Below are 20,838 nucleotides of genomic sequence, written 5' to 3' on the forward strand. Positions count from 1 at the left end.
TAATGATCAAACCCCAAATTAAAAGGTGCTTTATAGCAAAGAGCATCTGCTTGAACAGTGACGACATTCAGAAGAGCCTTCCAGCATACTGTACTCTGCTTGGATGGATCCATTCTGCGGTGCAGACTGTGGTGTATCTTTTTAGTTTTGCAGAAATAGTATAATTTAGAAGATGTATGCCCACAGCAGATTTTGAATCACCATCTCTGGAGATATTAAGAACTTTATTAGACAATGACCTGAGTAATGTGACTTGATTCTGAAGCTGGGGTGGTGATTGGACTAGGCAGCTCCCAGAGTTGCCTTCTAAGTAACTGTTTTCAGTGATTCTGTGTTAGCAGCTGATGGATTTTCTGTTTGGGATTCGGATGGTTGGCTTGCAAAACTCAATCTCCTGATTTATGATGAAATCTACATGTGTTTCAGAAGAACCAGCCTATGTTCTGTTTTCCTGTCTAAGCAAGTGACTACATCACCACTGAAACTTAAGTGAAGTTGTAAATAGAAACAGAATTTTGCTTCTTATCTTTTACCTTTAGTGCAGGTAAAATGAGGACATGGTGTAAAAGCTGCCAGCGGTATTGGTAGAATCAGGATTACGGTCCAACCCTTGCTTTAGTGGCAGTTACTGCGATACATATTGTTATCAAATGCATATTGTTTATGCAGATTGTGGCTTTATCAGAACAGTCTAAAAGAATACAGCCATCAGTAATGTCCTTTCTAGTTCAACTTTTCATCACTAGTTTTGCTTTAAACAATGAAATTAAAAAGGTTAGAAATTAAATCTTTTTTCAGATTCAGAAGACTTTTTTTTTCCAAAATTTGGAGGACATTGAAGAAAACAGCGGACAAGAAAATTTTTTTTACTGTTGAGGAAAATGCTTTTATTTAAGAAAAGCTTTTGTGAAAAATTAGTTTGTGTTTTGACAGTGGAGATTTCAAGCCACTAGATGTCAGCACACTGTAGGAAAAGTGATTTAAATACATCTTGGGAACTGCTTTATTAGTTTAGCCAATACAGAATTCCTGTTCTAGAACACAGTGAATGAAATTGCCAGAATTAATTGATATGTTTTGGCTATAATTCAGCCGAATACTTAAGCATGAGTTTAAACCCGTCTTTATTCAGAAGAATTAGGATCATGCATTAATGCTTTGCTGAACTGAACGTGTAGCATGTATCTGAGGTTTAAAAAGAAAAAACAACCACCAAAACCCAACAACCAAACCCCCTAAAAAACAACTAAACAATAAAATTCCCAACAAAAAAGCAAACATAATGGCTCAAAGCTTCTGTTTATCACTCCCTCTCAACTCCTTCTCCTTAGTGCTACCACTGAGATAAGGACATTTCCAACCCCTCCCCTTAGTGAATATTGGTCTCTGAATCTATCTGTTCATTTGGGTTTTGGGGGGGCTGTTGTCTATGTGCAGGATACTTATGATATCTGGTCACCAGTCTTGTTATGCTTCAAATAAGAAACTGTCACCCATTTATTTATTTCCACAAAGTGTCAGCATTTTTGTCATGTGGACTGATCTTGAATGCTTTTTGAGCCAGTTCAGGTTATATATAAGTGCCTCAGCAGAATTATTTTCTCACCTAGAGATCATCACCCTTTTGTCTAAAGTCTGGAATACCAGCTTCACAGTAAGAAAACAAGTTAAAACATTGCTTATAGTAATTTCTCTTAGGCCTTGTGGATATCCTGCTTTTCATCTGTTTTCCCCTGGTCCTCCCAGCTGTAAGGGACTGTCACCATTATTGTTGCTTCCAAAGGCTGAATGGTGACCATCTGCAAAACTTGTATCCAGAGCAAGGGCTCTGTGGAGCTTAGAGGAGTATGTGTAGCATCTGCATAATGCTTCCAGTGCCACAATCTGCTGCACTAATCCTTGTAAGGCACGTTAGTCTTATGTGTTCTGGTTGGTATTTCTTGTAGTGCTGAATTTTCCCCCTGGCTAAGCAGCAGCTCAGAGGCTTGCTTGAGCCAAAGCTCTAAAGTGTGGTTTAGGGGAACCTGTCCATTGACTTCAGTGGCTTTTGAATCTAACCCTACAACCACAGCTCGTCAGTTATTTTATGTCACTGAGCTTTTTTGCTTTGCATGTGCATCACTGTATTGCCAACATAAAAAGCTACTAATTGGTTTACATACAAAGACAGATTGTTGGTGCTGACACACATTACATCAAACATCCATGCATTCTTTTTCAGTCCTTAAATTCCCACTTGGCAGCATAAAATTCTACCCTGACATCATGGAAAAAGCGTCTGAAATCTTTTTCCATGACACTTCACAGTATTGCATTGGAAATTAAGACATGTTTGTGATTCCTAGAATTTAGTGGCTGGGAACATGAAAGAGTGATATTTTTATGTTCTGAATGAAAATTCAGTTTGCAGCATGTGTTCCTTTCATCTTCCCAGCCCTTCTTTCTTTTCTTCTACCCTCCTTTCTTCCACGGTTTAGTGTGAGGTGTCCCTGCCCATGGAAGGGGGGTTGGAACTAGATGATCTTGAGGTCCTTTCCAACCCTAACTATTCTATGATTCTATGATTTGTGGAAGTTCCAATAAGGTGTGAGTATTCTGTTGGTGTCTTATGTGAACTTTCTGGTAATGAGGTATGACAGTTTTAGATGCTGGTTTTAATGAAATTCCAGTTGAAGTCAATAACCTTAAAAGGAACAGTGTCTTTATAAAAAATTATGGTAGCTACCCAAAAAAACCTCAGAACAAATATCTATGCCAGTAAAAGTATCTAAAGATTACTCTATTTTTGTGACCCTGGGGTTTTTATCAAGTATCTTAGAAAATTATTTATTAAAAAGAAAAAATAAATGTGGTCTTTAGTTTTTTTTCTTGTCTGTGTTTACATTAATTTTATCTTCATCCAGACTGTTCTGGTTTCATTGTTTAGTCGTCTGTTTTTGTTGTATTCATGAAGTGTGGTAGTGCAGCAGTACCTATATTTACATTTTAAGTCTTACACTAGTTGGAAGTATAATCCAAATTAAGGAATGACAAAGCAGTTTGGTTTCATTTTGAGAATCAGTATTATTCACTAATGTTTTCTTGATTTCAGTTTAAAGCTTGGGAAGACTGAATAGAGGTAGCAGTGTCTTCAGTCCTGAGAAGCATTTGAATGAGGCCTTTAGATTATTGCTACTCCTTTCCTGCCTTGCTCAAAATCTTACATTATTCTGTCTGAATTTACCACCTACCTGATCCCTTTTTCCCTTTAAGTAATAAGATCAAAAACCAAAAAGTGCAACTTCTGAAGCTCCTTCTCAGAACTGAAAGCTGGCCCTGCTGCAGTAACCATGGATTAAAAAAATAACAGTAATAATCAGATCAATCTGATGACTACATCCCTCCATTGGCTGTCAAACTGCCTCTAGGAGTTTGACTTGTTGAGGGAGCATCATTAGGAAACCTCAAGAGATATGCTTCCACAGAGACAATCTGATCTTTAGGAAGAATCTCTTTTTAAATCTGGCTGAATAATGAATGTGTGGGTGGGCAAGTGTATTTCTACATAGTGAAAATGTGTGCTGTCTGTGCAAGCACACCATTTTATGTCTTCATTTGTCAGTTTTTCTTCCTTTAACAGCACATCAAGAAAATTAGTTGAAATTTCTGTCCCTTAAAACCAGTAGGAATAATTGCTATGAAACAAACAATTTCACAGGGAGAGAAGCCAGGGAAAGAGTAAAAGAAAGAAAATGTATCTGTAAATAGCTCTTATCCACTGTTAGATGAAGTGATTCATTTCTGTCTCAAGATTCTTTAGTAAATGGGAGGAATACTGAACACTCAGACAATGAATTTAATATGCACATCTTTTAAATTCATGTACATATGTATGTATTATTATATTCCTTGCAAGCAACTGTTGCTGGCTGTATGTAAACAGAGTGTGGTGAAGTAATGGGATTTTAATTGTTTCCACAGGTCTGAAATCCTGTCATGGCTTCCTGCTTCAGTACTTTTTGTGGGCATTATTTATGCTGGCTCTAGGGCACTGTCTAGATTGGTAAGAAACACACAAGTAGAAATCAGTTCTTTATTACATCTAATTTATGAGCAAAGAACATTCCCTTCATACAAGGTGTTTAATGCTGTTCCTCTGTTGGGGGGAAAGAAGGAGGGGTTTGAGTAATACATACCCTGTTAATGGTGCTAGAGCAGTGATCCCATCCTACAAAGTGCAGAACAGTATCATAAAACATCTCTGTGATGGTCCATAGCACTCGGCAGAGTACTTGGTATTTTGCAGAGTAGATCACCAGTTGTATGAATTGTGCAAGTGGGGAAGAAGCTGATCACTAGCTGTAAGTTTTCAAGAAGGGGACTGGGGCTGTGGGAGCTGTAGGAAATCCTTGCAGAAGGATGAAGACCATTTCAGTGATTTTGATGTGTTACAGGATTTGAAAAAAATAAATTGAAAGTTCAAAAGTTATTATGGGAAGGGTTAGATTAATCCCTAATGGTTTATGATCCATTTGAATCACAGTAACCTACTAAGTGCTCAATGGATATAAAATCTGCTTTCTTTGAAGTTGAATGCTTTTTACTTAAATTTACTATAATTTACTTAAATTATATAGTCTTTTGTGGGAAAAAAATGGTGACATAAATTCTTGAAAAAGAGCAGGTTTTTTACTGCTGTTATGCAGTCTGCAAGGTCAGATTCTGCACTAGTTCCCTTCTGCATTCTGTCAATGCATCTTAATCTAATTCCAGAGCCAGCTTGCTCTTGCCAGCTCCTAAACCCCAAGGAGGATCAAAAGGGAATTTTGGCCAATATTTCCCTTGTAGTGATCCCTTGAACTTTCCGGTGGAGAGATAGAGCAGAAAAGGACAGGAGGCCTTTGTCCTCACAAATAAGTCTGGGGCCTCATCCTGGACCCAAGCGGTCCTCGGAAATCACAGGCATATGCTCAGTAGCCCCATGCCCCCAGATTAGCTTTGCTGCAGGGTGATTGCATTTACTTCCTCTTGGTTCCTTGTCAAAGCAAGTTCCATTGGGCTTCTCTGGTGTAAACTGAGCAAAGATCCCTAATGGGAGCCCTGCCTGGAAACAGCAGTAAAGCCTTGGCAGCAGCGTCTTTTCTGCCTGCTCACCTGGGAAGTGGAGGAGGGATGAATCACATCTTCTCTGCTATTTCTTCTTATTCCCTAGTCATCCCTTAAGTTACCTGTCTCCCTCCTGTCCCTGCTCAGATCATTCAAGAGTGAGATGTACGGAGTGGCAGAGGGGCTGTGAATGGTTTTGACGTATATCCCAAGCCTTTCTTAAGAAGCATCTCCCATTTCTGAATGGCTTTTTGTTGTACATGAATAAGGATTTAGTGGCCTAATTCTGTGGCAATTTTAGGAGGAAAGACAAAGCACAAGTCTCTTAGGCCATAGTTAAGTAATGTCTTGTACTGGGGCTAAATTCAATCCTGCAGATAAACTAATTACAGTAACTTTGTGTACAACAATTTTGTGACACAGTGAGAAGGAAAATGGACTCTCCCAATTTTGCACCTGAATAGGTTCACCTCAGCAGCGTATTTTTGAATTAAGTGGGCTTATTGCTAAAGCAGAAATTATGTGTACTTTTTTGATCAAATCCAGGGAGGCCCACCTTCAGACATTCCTGTACGCTGGCAGGGCTACAGTCTTAATCTCTGTTTGTGCCTCTCCCTAGAGGTGCTGGCAGTCTCCCCTGCCCAGGAGTTCAGGGCTGGAACTGGAGGAGGAGTGCTTAGCTCCGGACTGTGATGCACTAACAAAAGTATGCAGAGCTGTGATGGGAGGTTTGTACAGAGTCTATTCTCCCTACCTGCCCAACCAGTAAACCTTTGTTTTTGTAAGCATTAAGCCCACTCACAAATTTAAAAAATGCTCACATCAAAGGCAAGAGACATATGGAGAAGGTTAACTGGGCTGTGCAAACTGGAGCCATTGTTGGCTCCAAAACACATTTGGATGAGCCAAAAGCAAGGGGGAGGAAAATAAAACCCAACAAATTGGCTTCACAAAAGGAAGAATGTAAATTCTGCTGTCAACTTTCCTTGGGTATGGTTATTTCTTGTATTTCCTATTATTGTATCAAGCACAGGATGCTTATGTTAGATACTTCTGGGTTTATGTTCTTAGTCATCCAGCAACACGGCTGAGAATTGGTTTCCAGAACCAGTGAAGCTGGGGCTGACAACTTCATGCCAGCTGTGTTTGTGTGATTTCCTTGCTAATTTAGAGGTGTTAAAAGTTATCTTGGTCCAACTATTGTGTTTATGGATCCACCCTAGTTGTCATTAAACTTAAAATGTTTAATTAGCGATGCTTATCTGGCTTTATGGGAAAGAAAGGAAAAATCTAGAAAACACAGATTTCAGAATGCATAGCCAAATTTAAGAGGTGTTTGCTGTTTGTTCCACCTGAAAAGGCATGGACATCACTGAGAAATTAACTCATTCTATACTCACATAATTTAAATACTGTACACAAGCAGGGAAATAGTGCTTCCTAAAACTGCCATAGTCTTTAGATTATCTTAATCGGAGCAGAGAATTGCTTGTTTCAACTGTTTAAGAGACCATGGATCTGATTTGGAGGAAGTAGTATGAACCAGTCATTCCGGTTGAGTTTGCCTAGGGCACTGGGGTGGTTGATTCATTATTGTTATCACTGAGGTTTGTTTCTTAATGATTTCATGTTGGGATGGTGTCCAGATACCTCAGTGGGTAGAATTTTGCCATCACTTGTGTATGAACTATTATATTCTACTCTAATTTTGGGCAGCTCTTCCTAGCAGTAACTGAAAACAATCACCTAAAATCATCTTGCCCATAATTCTGTTGCTAGGAGTCAGACTGTATTCTTAGGAGCAGTAGACAGAGATGGGAAAACTAATGAGAACCATTTACTGTGGAGGCTACAGATATTTGAACAGAGGCAAAATTAGAGGAAGAAACCTGGAGCAAATCTCACTGTGAGGTAGTTGCGTACAAGCAAACTGACTGAGTGCTCAGAATTGGGAGAAGCAGCAAGCAGGGTCTATGTTTAAAGATGCCTGTGCCATGTAATAGTGATTAGAATGGGTCTAAGTCCCTTTTAGGAGATGTGGTGTGGGTTTACAGCTCAAAAAAACTGAAACAAACCCCAAAACCACAAGCATGTGGGACAGCTGTCCCTTAGAGGAGTGTCTCTTCCTCTGTGTGTGACTGTTGTGGTTTGATTTGGGTATTTTTCTTCTCTCCCAATGGCAGCCAATCCCAGTGTTCCTCACCGTGCACAACGCATCAGAAGTTATAACCTGTGGGTTCCAGAAGTTTGTGCAGAAAGAGGTAACTGATCTATTAATTGATACATTCAAGGTATCCCCTGTGATATAACTGCCATATAACAAAACACCTAATTTCTTTTAATATGGGCATTAGTGCCATGTGCTTTTCTAATCTTGCAGCGATAACTAGTCATTAATGAAACCCAGAGAGACCTTTGCTCCTGACAAGTATTTCTATTGATGTTTTCTTTTCCCCTTTTGTTTGCAAATGTATATCACCAGATTGATCTGCATTTTAAGTCTGGCTTGGTCCTGCTTATTTTTCCCTTTTGAACATTAATATCTGCCCTCTCCCTTGTCCCATGTAAGATTATCGTTGAGCTGAGAGGGGGGAGGTCTGGGTCTCTAGATCTAACCAGTGTATTTAGTGTATTATATGAGTATAGATAGATTGCATCTCTACATGAAATGCAGGAATAACAGTACATTTCTGGATTTGTTTTGAATGCTTCAGAATCTGTCCCAAGTCTTAAATCTGTCTTAGGAGAATAATTCCTGCACCCTGTAGTAAGAGATGGGTTTCTTTCTCACAGACTCATTGGGAATCCTTCTTTTTTAGGCTATGAAATGCTTTTCTAATTGACCAGAGAGCTGCTGTGTGAGGTAGCTTTAAGAAATCATTAATCAGGAAGTAATTTCTGCAGTGGCCTCTGGCTTGCTGTGGAAGGGATTTTCCAATCATTACATCTGTTGTGTATGTAGAAGACAAATAAATGGCCCATGTTTGCCACTCCTAACATGCTGAAGAGGTCACTAAGGTTATGCCTAAGGGACATAGCAGTGTGTACAGTGACATGTCCTTATGTCGTTGTCCTCTGATTATTGTCCCTGACAAAGTGTTTCATATTTTCCTGGTCATGACTCCTCTTTTTAAAAACAAAAGCACTATGGACAAGGATAATGCAAACACAGATCTTGCTAGGAAGCTTCTGGGGAAGCTTCTGGGGAATAATTTTGGACTAAAGGGCTGGGAAGCTCTCAGGGGTTTAGACCTCTGATTGTATCTAATAAATTAAGAATACTTGATACTTGAGTACATAAAATACACAGTTTTGGTATAGTTCAAGTTTAAGGACCAAGTGTAAAGTCATGTCTGGTTTTAGATATATCTGCTGGTAACTAATCTGAAAATATAAATCAAATTGAAGTAGGCTAATCTGTAATCCTGATTCTTCTTTTCAAATTAAATTTGCTAAGCAGTGCTCAAACATGAGTGTTGCTCACAGGATTTTTAATGTGTTTGGTACAGTAAGATCAGCTGTCATCATTTTCCTGGTTTTGGAAGGAGAAAGCACTATTTCACCCTTTTTATTTTTAAATTTTAATTTTTTGTTCATACTTTCATTTTTACAGCAGACCTCTCATCTGAAAGTCTGTAGGTAAGCTTTTAAAAGTGCTCACATTCAGATTCAGACTTGTTTTGGCTCCAGCTTCTGTATTTGCTTCAGATAATGGCACACCAAAACAATGAAGAATGAAAGGCACATTCCCGTGGGCGGTGAGCCTAAATTGCAGCATTGGAATAATTAAACAGTTTTAAAATGTATTTTTCTATTTTTTTCAAACCACTGCTTAAATAGATACCTTTTTTTCTCCTTATAAAAATAAAAAAGGCCAGTCTTCCTGAATAACAAAGCAGTGCTGTAGGAATGTTTTCGGGAATGAGATGGAAGCCAGGTTTGATGTTCCATTAATCTTAAATATAATCTTAAGCAGTAAGAGAAAGATAATTAATGTGATAGAAAATAGCTAAAAGTGCTTTTCCTAAGAAGAAAGAAAGAGTAAGTGGTACCTAGTTCTGCTAGAATCACTTGTACTAAGCTACACAATCTGCCAGCCCTGGTCGGCCCTAGTTATTTTGGCTCCAAAAAGGAGATAGAAAGGGAAAAAGAGAAGTCAGACAGTCATGTATAAAAATTTTATTCTGCCCTCTCCCCATCCCCTTGAAGAATGCCTATTTGCTGTCCTGCACATTCTGTAATCCTTCAGCGGTACTTAGAGTAGATAGTTGGGTTATTATTTAGTGTGCTTAGAGGCACCATCTTCCTGATTTCTTCCCGTTGTTTCCATTATCTGACTAACTGTGGCCTTGATTTAACCACTGGATTATTGTCAAGGATGCCAGTTTTTTTATCATCTTTATTCTGTATTTTCCTGTGCTCCTGGACAGCAGGAAAATAAGCTGCAAAAGCAAATATTTGTTATTATTAGAAGTAGCAGTCCACAGAAATTCCACATCAGAGTATTCAGTGTAGCTTGTAGAAATAGTCAGCCATAGGTTAAGAAGTTATTTAGTCCAAGTCAGAGGACTAGAGGAGGACCATTGCTGTCCTTAATCCATTTCTAGTGTAATACCACTCACTCCCACTTTGCTCTGTGTTCTGGAGTTGAATCATAACTTTTAATGGAATCACCTTTGCTGGAATTGTTGTAATAGGGAGTTCACCTTAATGAAAGAATTTTGGCAGCCATTCACAGCCAGAAATTTGATTTTGGCTTTCTGAAGCAACCTAGGGAAGCCAGATGGCAAGTGAAGAATAATATTCCTTACCAAAAAGCTTGTTTTCATCACTGCTGAGGTGTTTCGTGCTGCTTTTTATATAAGTTTGCTGTGTATGTTTTAGAAGAGTGCATGGTGTAAAAACTTTGGTGGCAGAAATTACTTCTTAAATATGGAATAAAAATTAAATGTCAGTGTAAAATCGAGTGGAATTGCCTATACTTTGCTGAGAGTACAAATCCAGGTTACAAGGGTTTGATCCTGTTTGTTTTTTCTCTTCTCCACAGTGTGCTGTGCTTCCTGATAGCAGCAGTGTGCCTTCCTTTATGTGACACACAGGTGAGCTCTGCTTTGTAAAGCAGCTCAAGTTAGATCTTGATGTTTGACATCTTGTTAGTATATGAGGGATGTAGCTTTTACTTGTAAGCTAGTGTGGGATTCCTGTGAAGGAACTGAAATGTTGTCTATTGCTGTGTTGTAGTCTTGCTGGTGTTAATGTGTTTGCATCATGATAAAACCTCTGAGCAGACATACAGCTCTTCAGTGAAGATGATTGCTGGTGAAACTGTGGTTTAACTTCTTATAGGGCTTAGAGCTAATGACTTAGGTTTGGATTAATTGCACATACTTTCAGGAGGTACCTGAATTAGCTTTATGATAGCTCTGTAGCTACTGGAGAAAGAAAGCAGGTATCTCCGGAGAGCACTTAGTCCAACAAAGATCTATTCCTTGGAGGTGCTCTTCTCTTCTGAGTCTCAGGAAGGCTGCTTCCTTGTTTTAGATACTTTAGTTAATATGTGAAGCCAGGTAGGATGAATCTGGGAACTTGTCTGGATGCATTTGATCAAATGTAGTCATCAGAATTGTTGCACCTGCACTAGCTTCCCTTGTAGTCTGTGGTGCAGAGCAGGAATTTCTGGTGTATCATTCATCTCCTCAGAAAGCAGACATCTAAAACATGTCAGGTGAATTCCTTTCAAAAATGTTTATTTTTCCCCATTGATGAAGAGAGCCTACCTTGCTCAGAGACAGATGTCTGTGTAAAGCCCTCTTTTGGATACTCTGTGTAAAGTTGGAGCCTTTGGGAGAGATCCTGTTAAGCTGCTGCAGGGGCTGAGAGGGAAAAGGAGACAGGAAGAAAAACCTTAGTGATGTTCCTCTGATCTTCTTACCCCTCCCTGACTGCCAAGAATAAACAGACTGGGGTCTATATGCTCAGATTGCTTAAGATGGTGTACATATCTGAAAGAAATAGAGCTGTTCTTGCCAAGACTAGCTGAGAGCCTGAGTAATGGGTGTATTCCAAGTCTCTAAGTGGGACAGGAAAACCTTTAGTCTTCCTACTCTTCTTTCATCATCTTCTCTTTCTTTGTAGCATAGCTCCTACTCATTGTACGTGCTTTTTGAAGCTTAGAGGCAGGGAAATAGCAATAAGTATGTTTACATGAATGTGCTTTTATTTATGTAGATGTTCTTTGTTGCAGTTTGATCCAAATGGTTATTTTTGGGCTCTAATTCATTTGATCTGTGTTGGTAAGTAATTTATTTTGGAAAAGAAATTAGAAAGACTGAATGTGTTGAAGAAATCAGCTTTATTATGAAGTTACTGATATTTAAAGTTCTTGATGAAGAACTTGGAAACACTTGGAAAGAATGAAGAAGTTCAGTAAATCTGAGAAATACATTCCTTTTCTATCTCTTATATTGAAAACAACAACAGAATAAGCTAGATACTGCAGCCAGTTAACAGTGAATGAGAAAATGCACATACAATTTTAACCAGCACTAAGCATTTCTGGGAGTTTTTGATGGCTGCCTACTAAGAGACGCTTCTTTCTGAGGGGAAAAGAAACATGAAAAAAAACAACAAGCAAGAACTTGTAGGTGGAGCTTTATTGCACACACTGATTTTATTTAAAAACTGACAGAAATATTCTAAAATACCATGGAATGTGCTCCCAGAGGAAGGATGTTGAAATGTCGGAATTTTTCATGCAATCATATGCATTTAGAAAAGAATTTTAACAATTAGTTGCATAACCTGTCAGCTTTTCTTTTGTCTGTTTCAGACTAAACATTGATTTGGATAAATCACAGCTCTTCCCTGAAAAGCTAGAAACAGACCCAGAAAATGTGAAGAAAGAGAGAGTAGTGCTTTTTAACTAGGAGATTTGTGTCTTTTGGAGCATTAGGCTGGATAATAAGGGACTTCTATTTATTTCTTAGCTGTCTGATAGTTTTAGTGAGTGACTCATTCATATGGTAAGTCTTGTCTGCAAATTAGGGAAGATTCCTTCTTTATTCTGTCTATCCATACTGTAAATTTTTCAGGGCAGAGGTAATATGTTTATATGTATTTGTGTTTAGGGAGGTCTAGAGATCTCATGCTAAAATATTGTTAACATACAAATAAGAAATAGTTTTGGTTTTGTTTTTTTTTTTTTCCTTTAGGAAATGTTCTGTAGTAAACAGTTGCTCTTAGAAAAAACAAAAAGCTAAGGATTTTTCACTTTACATACTTGTTTGCTGTAACAAGTGATGTTATTGCTTTCTTAAAGTCAAGAGGTCTCATTTGTAAAACAGTGCTAGGCCATGGAGGGGGAAAACTGCTTAGAGGGTCTTCAGAAGGTGCCTTCTGTGTGTTTGAAACATGTAGGAAGTGCCAACATAATGTTTATGCTCAAAATAGGACTTATTTCCATTTCTCTTTTTTTGGAGAGAAAGTTGTTGATACACCCTTTGGGGAGAGGGGAGGTGGGGTGTAATTAATTTTCCTATCAACCAACACAGAATAAAGATGCTACAAGGAAGGGCAAACAGATGTTTAACTGTACAACAAGTTAATTCAAGACAGAGCATTAGAGAAAGGACATGTGTTCCACCCTTCCGGGTGTCTAGTGGAGACAAGATTGCGGACATCTATTACATAGTGTTCTACTGAATTTGCTTTTCATTTTCTGTTTCTCTTTGTGAGTAAAAAAACAAAACAACCAAAGCCTTGAAGAAGGTATCTAAAAAAAACCAGAGCTTAAAGCCGTATTGTTCCTTTCTTGAGTGCTTAAAGCTTTTCCCAGAATAGAAATGGGAGCCAAGAGGTGGGTAGGTCAAGTATGTAAAGCACCTGGATACCCTAGAGCTGAGATAACTCTGAACAGGAAAGATGGCTCAGAGCCAGCAGCTGTAGGGGTCTACATAGGTAAACACATCATAGAAGGTACTCCAAGATAGGGTGGGCTGAAGAAACCATTCTGTGACACTTTTCTGTATGTATTCACATACACGCACAGAGCTAAGAGTTTTCTTGAGAACTAGAAGAAGCACATAGCATGGCGGTACTGTGAGATTATAATGCTTTGAAAAACATTAATTTAAAGCAATAGGTTAATTTTACTCATGGTTTAGGTATCCTTTATGCCATGTTGCTAGACTGTAATTCAGAGAGGTTCCATATCTGCCAGTATTGCGGTCAAACAAGCATGGTTTGTCAGAGTGATTGCATGTTACAGCAATTACACATGCCATTTCAATTACAGGGGCTTACAAAGTATTTCACAAGTTGTGGAAACCTAACTCTTTAAGGTAATGTGTTTTCATATTCTTTCAAAAAGAAAGAGATTGTTATCAAAGAGGGTTAGAGACACATCTGTGTAGCAGTCCAGTAAACTGTAGGTATTTCTCTGTTATCAGTGTGAACTGAGCCATTCCTGGTTAATCATTAATGACTTCTCTTGCAAGAGGAGCCTTATTTATTGTTGGTAACAATAGCATGTGGTTATTGATAGTCATATGCCTAACTCAAACACTGAATTAGTTTTAAAGAGCATATTATCAAAGGGCAATGACTCAGTTCTGAAAGCAGATCCTCTAGTTACTGGCACAGGCATTAAAAGGAAATGTTAGTTTGTGTTAGCCTTGAAAGCTGCATGGTTTGAATCTGTCAGTATCTCCCTTTGAGACACAATCTCAAAAGCATTTAGCAGCTGGTGACTTCCCACAGGACTGGAATGGCTGAGTACCTTAAAAACCTTACACTAATCCCATGTGCATGTTAGATAAACATGCCAGACAATAGTTGTATTGAAAGCAGGTGACATTACATGTTTACAGTGTCTATCATCTGCAGTTCTCTGTATCAAAAGAGATAAATATGTTACCACTGCATATTATGTATATGTACATAATATACATGTGTATAAAATATGACTAAACTCATTTATTTCAAAAGCATTTTCCAGCTCTTCTTAAAAAGTCTAAATTTTAGTTGGTCTCGCTTTACTTTAAATGGGACTCTCACTGACACAGTAACAACAGAAACAATGTGCAAATGATGTGTTAATTAATATGTAATTAACATGTGTAAATTAATATGATTAATATATTGATAATGTAAATAGTTTATTGTTAGAATGTATCTAATTATAATATTATCTAATTATAATGTGTCATATATAATATTATGTAATATTACAATGTTATAATACTATTTAATATACTGATCTCTTACACCAAGTGAACTTTGGTAGTAAAAGAACACCTTTTTTTCTTTCCCTCCTCTCCCAGTGATCTGGACCAACAGTACATCAACTATGTATTCAGGTAAAATGACTAAGTCTTTGATACACCATAGCTGGCTTTATGTGGTATGTGTTTTTATTTTCAGCCATAGCTTGTTTAGGAAACACATAGCTACCACTACTTAAATGTATGTATTTAGAGGACATTCACTGAAAGAAAGTGCTAAGCTGAATGGTTTAGCAGCTGAATTTTTTTGGCTCAGGTTATAGGTGTACATGCCAGTGTACACCTGGGGAGGTAACAAGGTGTTAATTATGAATTTTTTAATTGCCATGTGCACAAATAATCTATCGTTTCCAGTAATAATATTTACAGAGCAACTCCCTGGCAATACCCCGCTTCAAAAAATAAGACTTGAACAAAATTGCCAGAAGGAGAGGCAGTGATTACAAAAGTATGACGTGCAAAGAACATGAGCATAAGCGATTGTTCAGAGTGCTGTTCGTGGGGTTGAGTAATTCAGACTTTCAGTTGTTTTTCTGATTTGGAGATATAAAAGTGGCTTGTTATTTTGTAGTTAGTGAAAGAGCCTGAGTCACTGACCAGACTTCCCTGTGGGTTTTTTATATATAAAAAAGACTCGTCTTTCCTCAAAGAGCCATATAAGCCAAAATATTTGGTGTGCATTGGCTTCTGCTAGATTTTTGTGAGGCTTTATTAGAATCTTCTCCATCCATAATCACATCTTGTATATGTTGACTTACTTTCTTGGAATGGTAGCTAAAGTTGCATGGGAGAATACTGTAGAGTACAGATACTAAGTTCTAAGAGAGGCTAGTCAAAAAGAATGAAAGAGAGAACAGAGGTTAGGAATAAGCATAACAAAGGTGAATTTGTGTTTGCCATTTGATTGGATGGATGTATGCTCTTGTTTATCACATTAAAGATCCTTGATAGGAACACAGCAGGGACACCAGTGTAGGACAGTTCCTTCACTTCAGTTCCCATTTATCTTGTGAGCATCAACATGATAATACTGTGTATCTCCTTTTATCTTAGTTCAATCAAATCTTGTATTTCCATAAGTAAGTCATGCAAGCCTCTGATTTTGCATTTGTATGATGCCAGTGTCTGTTCAGCAGGGTCCCATGCATTGACAGTATCTGAATACCAGTTTGCTTGAAGTAGGCTCTTGTTTAAGTCAGTTGTTTTCCATCTACTATGAACTGGGAGCAAATAAATATTACTCAAAGAAGGTAGCTGTGTTTATTGAAACTGTTTTGAAGAATTAGTCATGGAACTTGCAAAAATGTTGTTGTGTGCAAAAATAACTCATGAAGTTTTGAATGAGCTGTAGCTATTTGTTTCACGTTGAATCATGAAACAAGCAGTAAAATCAATTGATTTTTCATTTGGCACCTGCCTGCTGATGGCTATCAGTGGTCATTTTAGTTTAAAAGGGGGCCTGAACCTTTAAATTCAGATTTTTCACTAAAGGTCTTAATTTTGAAGCTTTGATAGAAAAGTTAGGGTTGGGTTCCTGCTCTGTTAGTTGATAGTAGCCCTTGCCTGTGAAGTTGTGTCCAGCAGAGAGCAGGAGTTCCACATTACATGGCAGGTGTGGTTATTGGCTTAGAGGCTTTTAAAAGAGAGAAATTTCTCGTTAAGGAACTGTGAGGCTCAGGGATATGTATTTTAAAAACAGAAAAACAACAATGGAATTGTGCAGATTGGAAGATGGCTATTTTTAGCATCTGCTTAAAAGCAAAAATGTGTAATCAAAGCTTGCAGAGATTTTCATCATTAAGGGGCTTGAAGGTTAGTGTAGCTTCTAAGATGATGGTACAAAGCAATAGCTGAAAAACAGATGGCTTAGAGGAGGTGGAAGGCAGGATATTTATTTGTTTGGCTTGGGTCAGTGTATCTCTGCATGTGTATGTATTTATATATGTATTTACGTATGTATTTCTGTGTGTTAGAGGAGCTCATAGTCCCTAGCATTTGGATCTCATCTTGTCTAGGGAAAACAAGCAGTACCATGGTCAATGGAGTAAGTGACATCTGATTTCTTCTGGAGTTTTGTTTTGTCGTAATAGCTGATGATGTTTGAGAGGCTGTGGAATTTGGCAGAAGTTGTCTCCTTGTCTGCAACCTCCACGATGTGCCACTGCTGTGAAGGTCCTCCAATGTCTAACGGGCCTGAAATCTTTCTGCTGCAGAAAGCACTGGCAGGGTTTGTCCCTTTGTAAGACCTCTGAGCATGTGGTTAGGTTGGAAATACTGCCACTTCCCAAATTTGGATGAAGCTGGTCAGCGTGTTTGAGAGCTATGCAGAGCTATGAATGTATGTGTACACACAGCTTTATTGCACAAGCTTAATTCTGTGGAAAGCAGTCAAAAGTGTTTTTAAATCACACTGAATAGAGGGTATTTTACTCTGAACATTCTCCGAATGAGTGCTAACTCCTCGTGGGCAGTTCTGGGTCAGAATTACTGTAAACATGTGCTTATCCGTCAGAGGGTACCCAGCACTAAATTTTGTGACTTAGCAGGCAGGTATATATGCTGCTTCCTCTACTCTGAGCTTTTCAAGGGCTGTTTTGGCCATGAGAGGATCCCAGTTCCACCTCCAGAACAGGACAGGCTAATGTGTACTGGTGATCTTGTCTGTACAAGCATGATTCTATGATTTATGAAGGAACTTGATAGTGTGCTATCAGTGCAACTTTCTCCCCTCGATACTATTACCAGTGGCCTTTATAGCTCCTTATTTCTAACCTAAATCAGACAGCTGAAATGTACAGGGAAAAGAAAGAAGCCAGATAGTGTTTAGAATTGTAGAATTATAGAATCAGTTCGATTGGAAAAGACCCCTAAGATCAGGTCTAACCATTAACACAGCACTGCCAAGTCCACCACTAAACCATGTCCCTAAGCACCACATCTCCAAGTCTTTTAAATACCTCCAGGAGTGGTGACTCCACCACTGCTCTGAGCAGCCTATTCCCATGCTTGACAACCTTTTCAGTGAAAAAATCTTTCCTAATAAAGAGGAGAATACAGGGAAATATATAGGTTTGTTATAATAGCATCTGTTCAAAGCATTTCTGTTTGGTATGGAAGCACAGTTGTACTCTGTGTGTAGAGACTGCCTGGCTAGAGAGGACTGAAAGTTCTGCCCCAAGCTACTGGATGTTAGAATGTACCAATATGTTAGATTAAAAATATATATATACAGATTAAAAAGAAACATTAACTGTATTGGCTCTGTTGGAGCAAGTGCAGCTGAAATTAGCTAAGTCTCGTAACATATGCTGTCCCTACATGCCATATACTGTTTCTTGTTTTCACATCTGGAACAATTTGGGAGGGTAGAGCGTCATAAGCAAATATACATGAACAGGAACTTTCCAGAACCAAACAGATCTGGAGAAATAATTTGCTTATGTTGAAAGTGTGGTGTTCTTCTCACTTCATCACTTATAGTATGATTATTCAATGGCTTTCAAAAAGGAAGCCAGACCAGGAGCAAGTATAGGAGGGAAAGCAGAGCTGTGCTATACAGGGAAGGGAGGGGTGATGATGTTGCTTCTCAGTGCCCAACCCCATGCTGTTCATCTGTTTAAACACATAGGGCAGGGAGGGTGAGGAAGAGGTCAAATGTACTTCAAGAACCTCTCTATAATCCTCTGGTCTTATTCCCACCACTTTTTTTTACTGCAGTATTGCATTTCCCTGTACTCCAACTTCTGCATTAATGTTCTACTTCCTAGTGGGTTTTCCAGTAATCTGGCATTTTCTTTTATTCCTTTCCACATCCCCACTTTTATCAAGGAGGAAAACAGATTTCTTTCCCCTAGCTAGCTGGCAAGGGGTAGTATGAGGGGAAGGAGTAGTAATTTTACCTGGCATGTTGAGGGATACATGATGTGTCTTAGAAGTGGGTCACAACTCATCTTGGGCTCTTTCCTGTGCTAAGGCAGGTAGAGATATGTTACTTCTTGTAAGAAGAAACCTGGAAGAAAATTTCAGGACAGGCTGAGAAAGTTGGGGCTGTTCAGCCTGGAGAAGAGAAGGCTGCGTGGAGACCTCATAGCAGCCTTCCAGTATCTGAAGGGGGGTTCTATAAAGATGCTGGTGAGGGACTCTTCATTAGGGACTGTAGTGACAGGACAAGGGGTAACAGGTTCAAATTTAAACAGGGGGAGTTTAGATTGGATAGAATGAGGAAGTTCTTTACTGTGAGGGTGGTGAGGCACTGGAATGGGTTTCCCAGGGAAGCTGTGAATGCTCCATCCCTGGCAGTGTTCAACGCCAGGTTAGGCAGAACCTTGAGTGACATGGTTTAGTGGTAGGTTTCCCTGCCCATGGCAGAGAGGTTAGAACTAGATGATCTTAAGGTCTGTTCCAAACCCTAACCATTCTATGATTCTACATCCCCCTATCTGTCACTGTCTGATACTTGTTCAGAAAGGCATGGTGAGGAGAAAAGAAAAATGTATAGCAAGAGAGTTTCAAAGGGTGAATAAATGGCACTGACAAAGGTGTGAGTGAAGGCTCAGTTCTATGCAGTTAAACTCCATGTGGCCTCTGGAAATGCTCTAATCTGTCACTTTTGCAAATTAAAAAGCTGCAGTAGATTTTCTGCAATAGGTAATGGCGGCTTTGGAGGCATAATTTTCTGTTCTTGCTGACAAAACCTCTTTTTAGCCAGAAAGAAAACCACAGGTGACCCAGCCCTCAGTATTGAGTACAGGGGAAAAAACAGGAGCAGAGAAATCCAGCACCAGGGATATTGGTTTTGCTGCAGCCTGATGTCCAGGCTGTCCTACTGGAAACCTCTAAATCCCTAGCATGGTTATACAACATCATTGTGTCTTTTGTATTGATGTTCTGCTTGTAGCAGAGCTGGAGTACAACTTTAATGCTGTTTAACCTATTCACTTTAACCTGCTCTATACTTCACAAAGAAGGTTTTGTTCTCATCCTATGTTATTTTTGGATTGAAGCCTGGGATGTCTGGAAGGGTTATCAGTTCCTCTTTGCTAAAGAAGGAAGCATTTCCCAATCTCTCTGTTATGTTTTTTGTTTAAAAATTAATAATGCAGAAAGCAAAAAATGGAGAAAGATGTCTTAGTCATAATTCTCATCACTGGTGATACAGTTCCACTTGCCCTGCCGGTCTCCTTTTTCCTCTCTTTTTTTTTTTTTTATTCAGTCAAAAGCAATAGACCTTCACTTCTTTTTCTCTCTTTACAAGGAAACTGAGGAATTGGAACTGTTTGTTGTGAATCCTTGCACAGAGAGGATTTTGGGCAGTTCTCTTTAGATTCTGTCTTAGTGGTGTCACTGTCTGGCTTAACAGCAGGCCTGTTTAAAAGGAGTTGGGGGTCAATACTGAGGTGTATATAGGGCAGTAGTATATGCTCGCAGCAAATTAAGACAAACAATGTATTTGGCTATGTTAAAAGTAGCTTGGCCATCAGATCAAGAGAAGTTATTACAAGCACTGCTGAAGCTGTAGCTGGAATATATTCAGTTTTGGGCCTCTGCGTTAGAGAAAGATGCTGAGAAATTGAAAATCTTGCAGAGAGCTAGTGACACAGTTAGGGAAGGAGAGCACAGGGTGTGCTCCAAAGGGAGTTTGAAGGAGCTGGCCTTGTTGAGACTGGCAAAGTGGAGGCTAAGATATAACCTAAGCACTGTCTGCACCTTCTTGAAAGGGAGTTACAATGATGACAGAACCAAACTTTTCTAAGAAGTAGCAGGTGGTATGGAACATAAATTGCATGAACCATAAATTGCAGCTTTTGTGGTTTAAAAATGGGACATCAGGAAAAACTTCTTTGCTAGGAGAGTACAGTGGCCCTGGGACAAGTTACCCAGAGAGGTGTGGAACCTCCATGCTAGAGGTTTCTGAGACCTGTATTTTTGAGACAGAGCCACAGAGGATTTGACTAAATATTGTTGGTAGTTCTTCCTCAGGTGAGAGTTTGTATGGGTTGACTCCAGAGATTCCTTCCCAATCAATTTTTTCTCTTATAATTGATACTTCTGCCTCAGTTATTCTACTTACCTAGAATAAGTTTCACCATGAACAAACACACACAGAATTTCTATTTATAATGTTCAGGCCATGTCATAAATTCTGTAGTAGCCAATTAATTTTTATTTTATTTTATTCTATTTTTTTAGTGTGGTGCTGTTGGCCTCTGCATCCCATCCAGCAGGTAAAGTGCATAGAGCTGTTCCTTTTTTAGGTTTCCATATTGCCTTTCCTTTCCCTGCATGATTTTAGAGGCCAGACTCTAGAACCCTGCAGTTCAACAGGAATATGACCAACAATATGACATCCTGTAGGAAGAGGAGAGGAGGGTATATAACACTCTGTAATTTGCATATTTCCTAATAACCTTAGCTGCCATTTGCAAAGAAGCAGCATGGGACTGACAAGAATCGGTTTTGAGGTGATGCATGG

The 20,838-nt window shown here is 38.8% G+C and overlaps 1 protein-coding gene across 2 annotated transcripts in view; it reads left to right on the plus strand.

Annotated features, from left to right (window-relative positions):
- Positions 1 to 20,838, plus strand: part of TMEM241 (transmembrane protein 241) — a 55,877-nt gene that overhangs the window by 5,434 nt on the left and 29,605 nt on the right. The window contains exons 4-11 of one of the 2 annotated variants that reach the window (XM_031052939.2): positions 3,961 to 4,042; positions 7,269 to 7,346; positions 8,699 to 8,724; positions 10,133 to 10,184; positions 11,330 to 11,378; positions 13,379 to 13,424; positions 14,406 to 14,441; positions 20,556 to 20,590. In XM_031052939.2, coding sequence (XP_030908799.2) covers positions 3,961 to 4,042; positions 7,269 to 7,346; positions 8,699 to 8,724; positions 10,133 to 10,184; positions 11,330 to 11,378; positions 13,379 to 13,424; positions 14,406 to 14,441; positions 20,556 to 20,590 — 404 coding nt within the window. The remainder of the gene's footprint in view (positions 1 to 3,960; positions 4,043 to 7,268; positions 7,347 to 8,698; positions 8,725 to 10,132; positions 10,185 to 11,329; positions 11,379 to 13,378; positions 13,425 to 14,405; positions 14,442 to 20,555; positions 20,591 to 20,838) is intronic. The other variant, XM_034066605.1, reaches the window with a different exon arrangement.

The sequence above is a fragment of the Melopsittacus undulatus genome, chromosome 1 (assembly GCF_012275295.1).
Source record: "Melopsittacus undulatus isolate bMelUnd1 chromosome 1, bMelUnd1.mat.Z, whole genome shotgun sequence".
NCBI classification, from domain to species: Eukaryota; Metazoa; Chordata; class Aves; order Psittaciformes; family Psittaculidae; genus Melopsittacus; species Melopsittacus undulatus.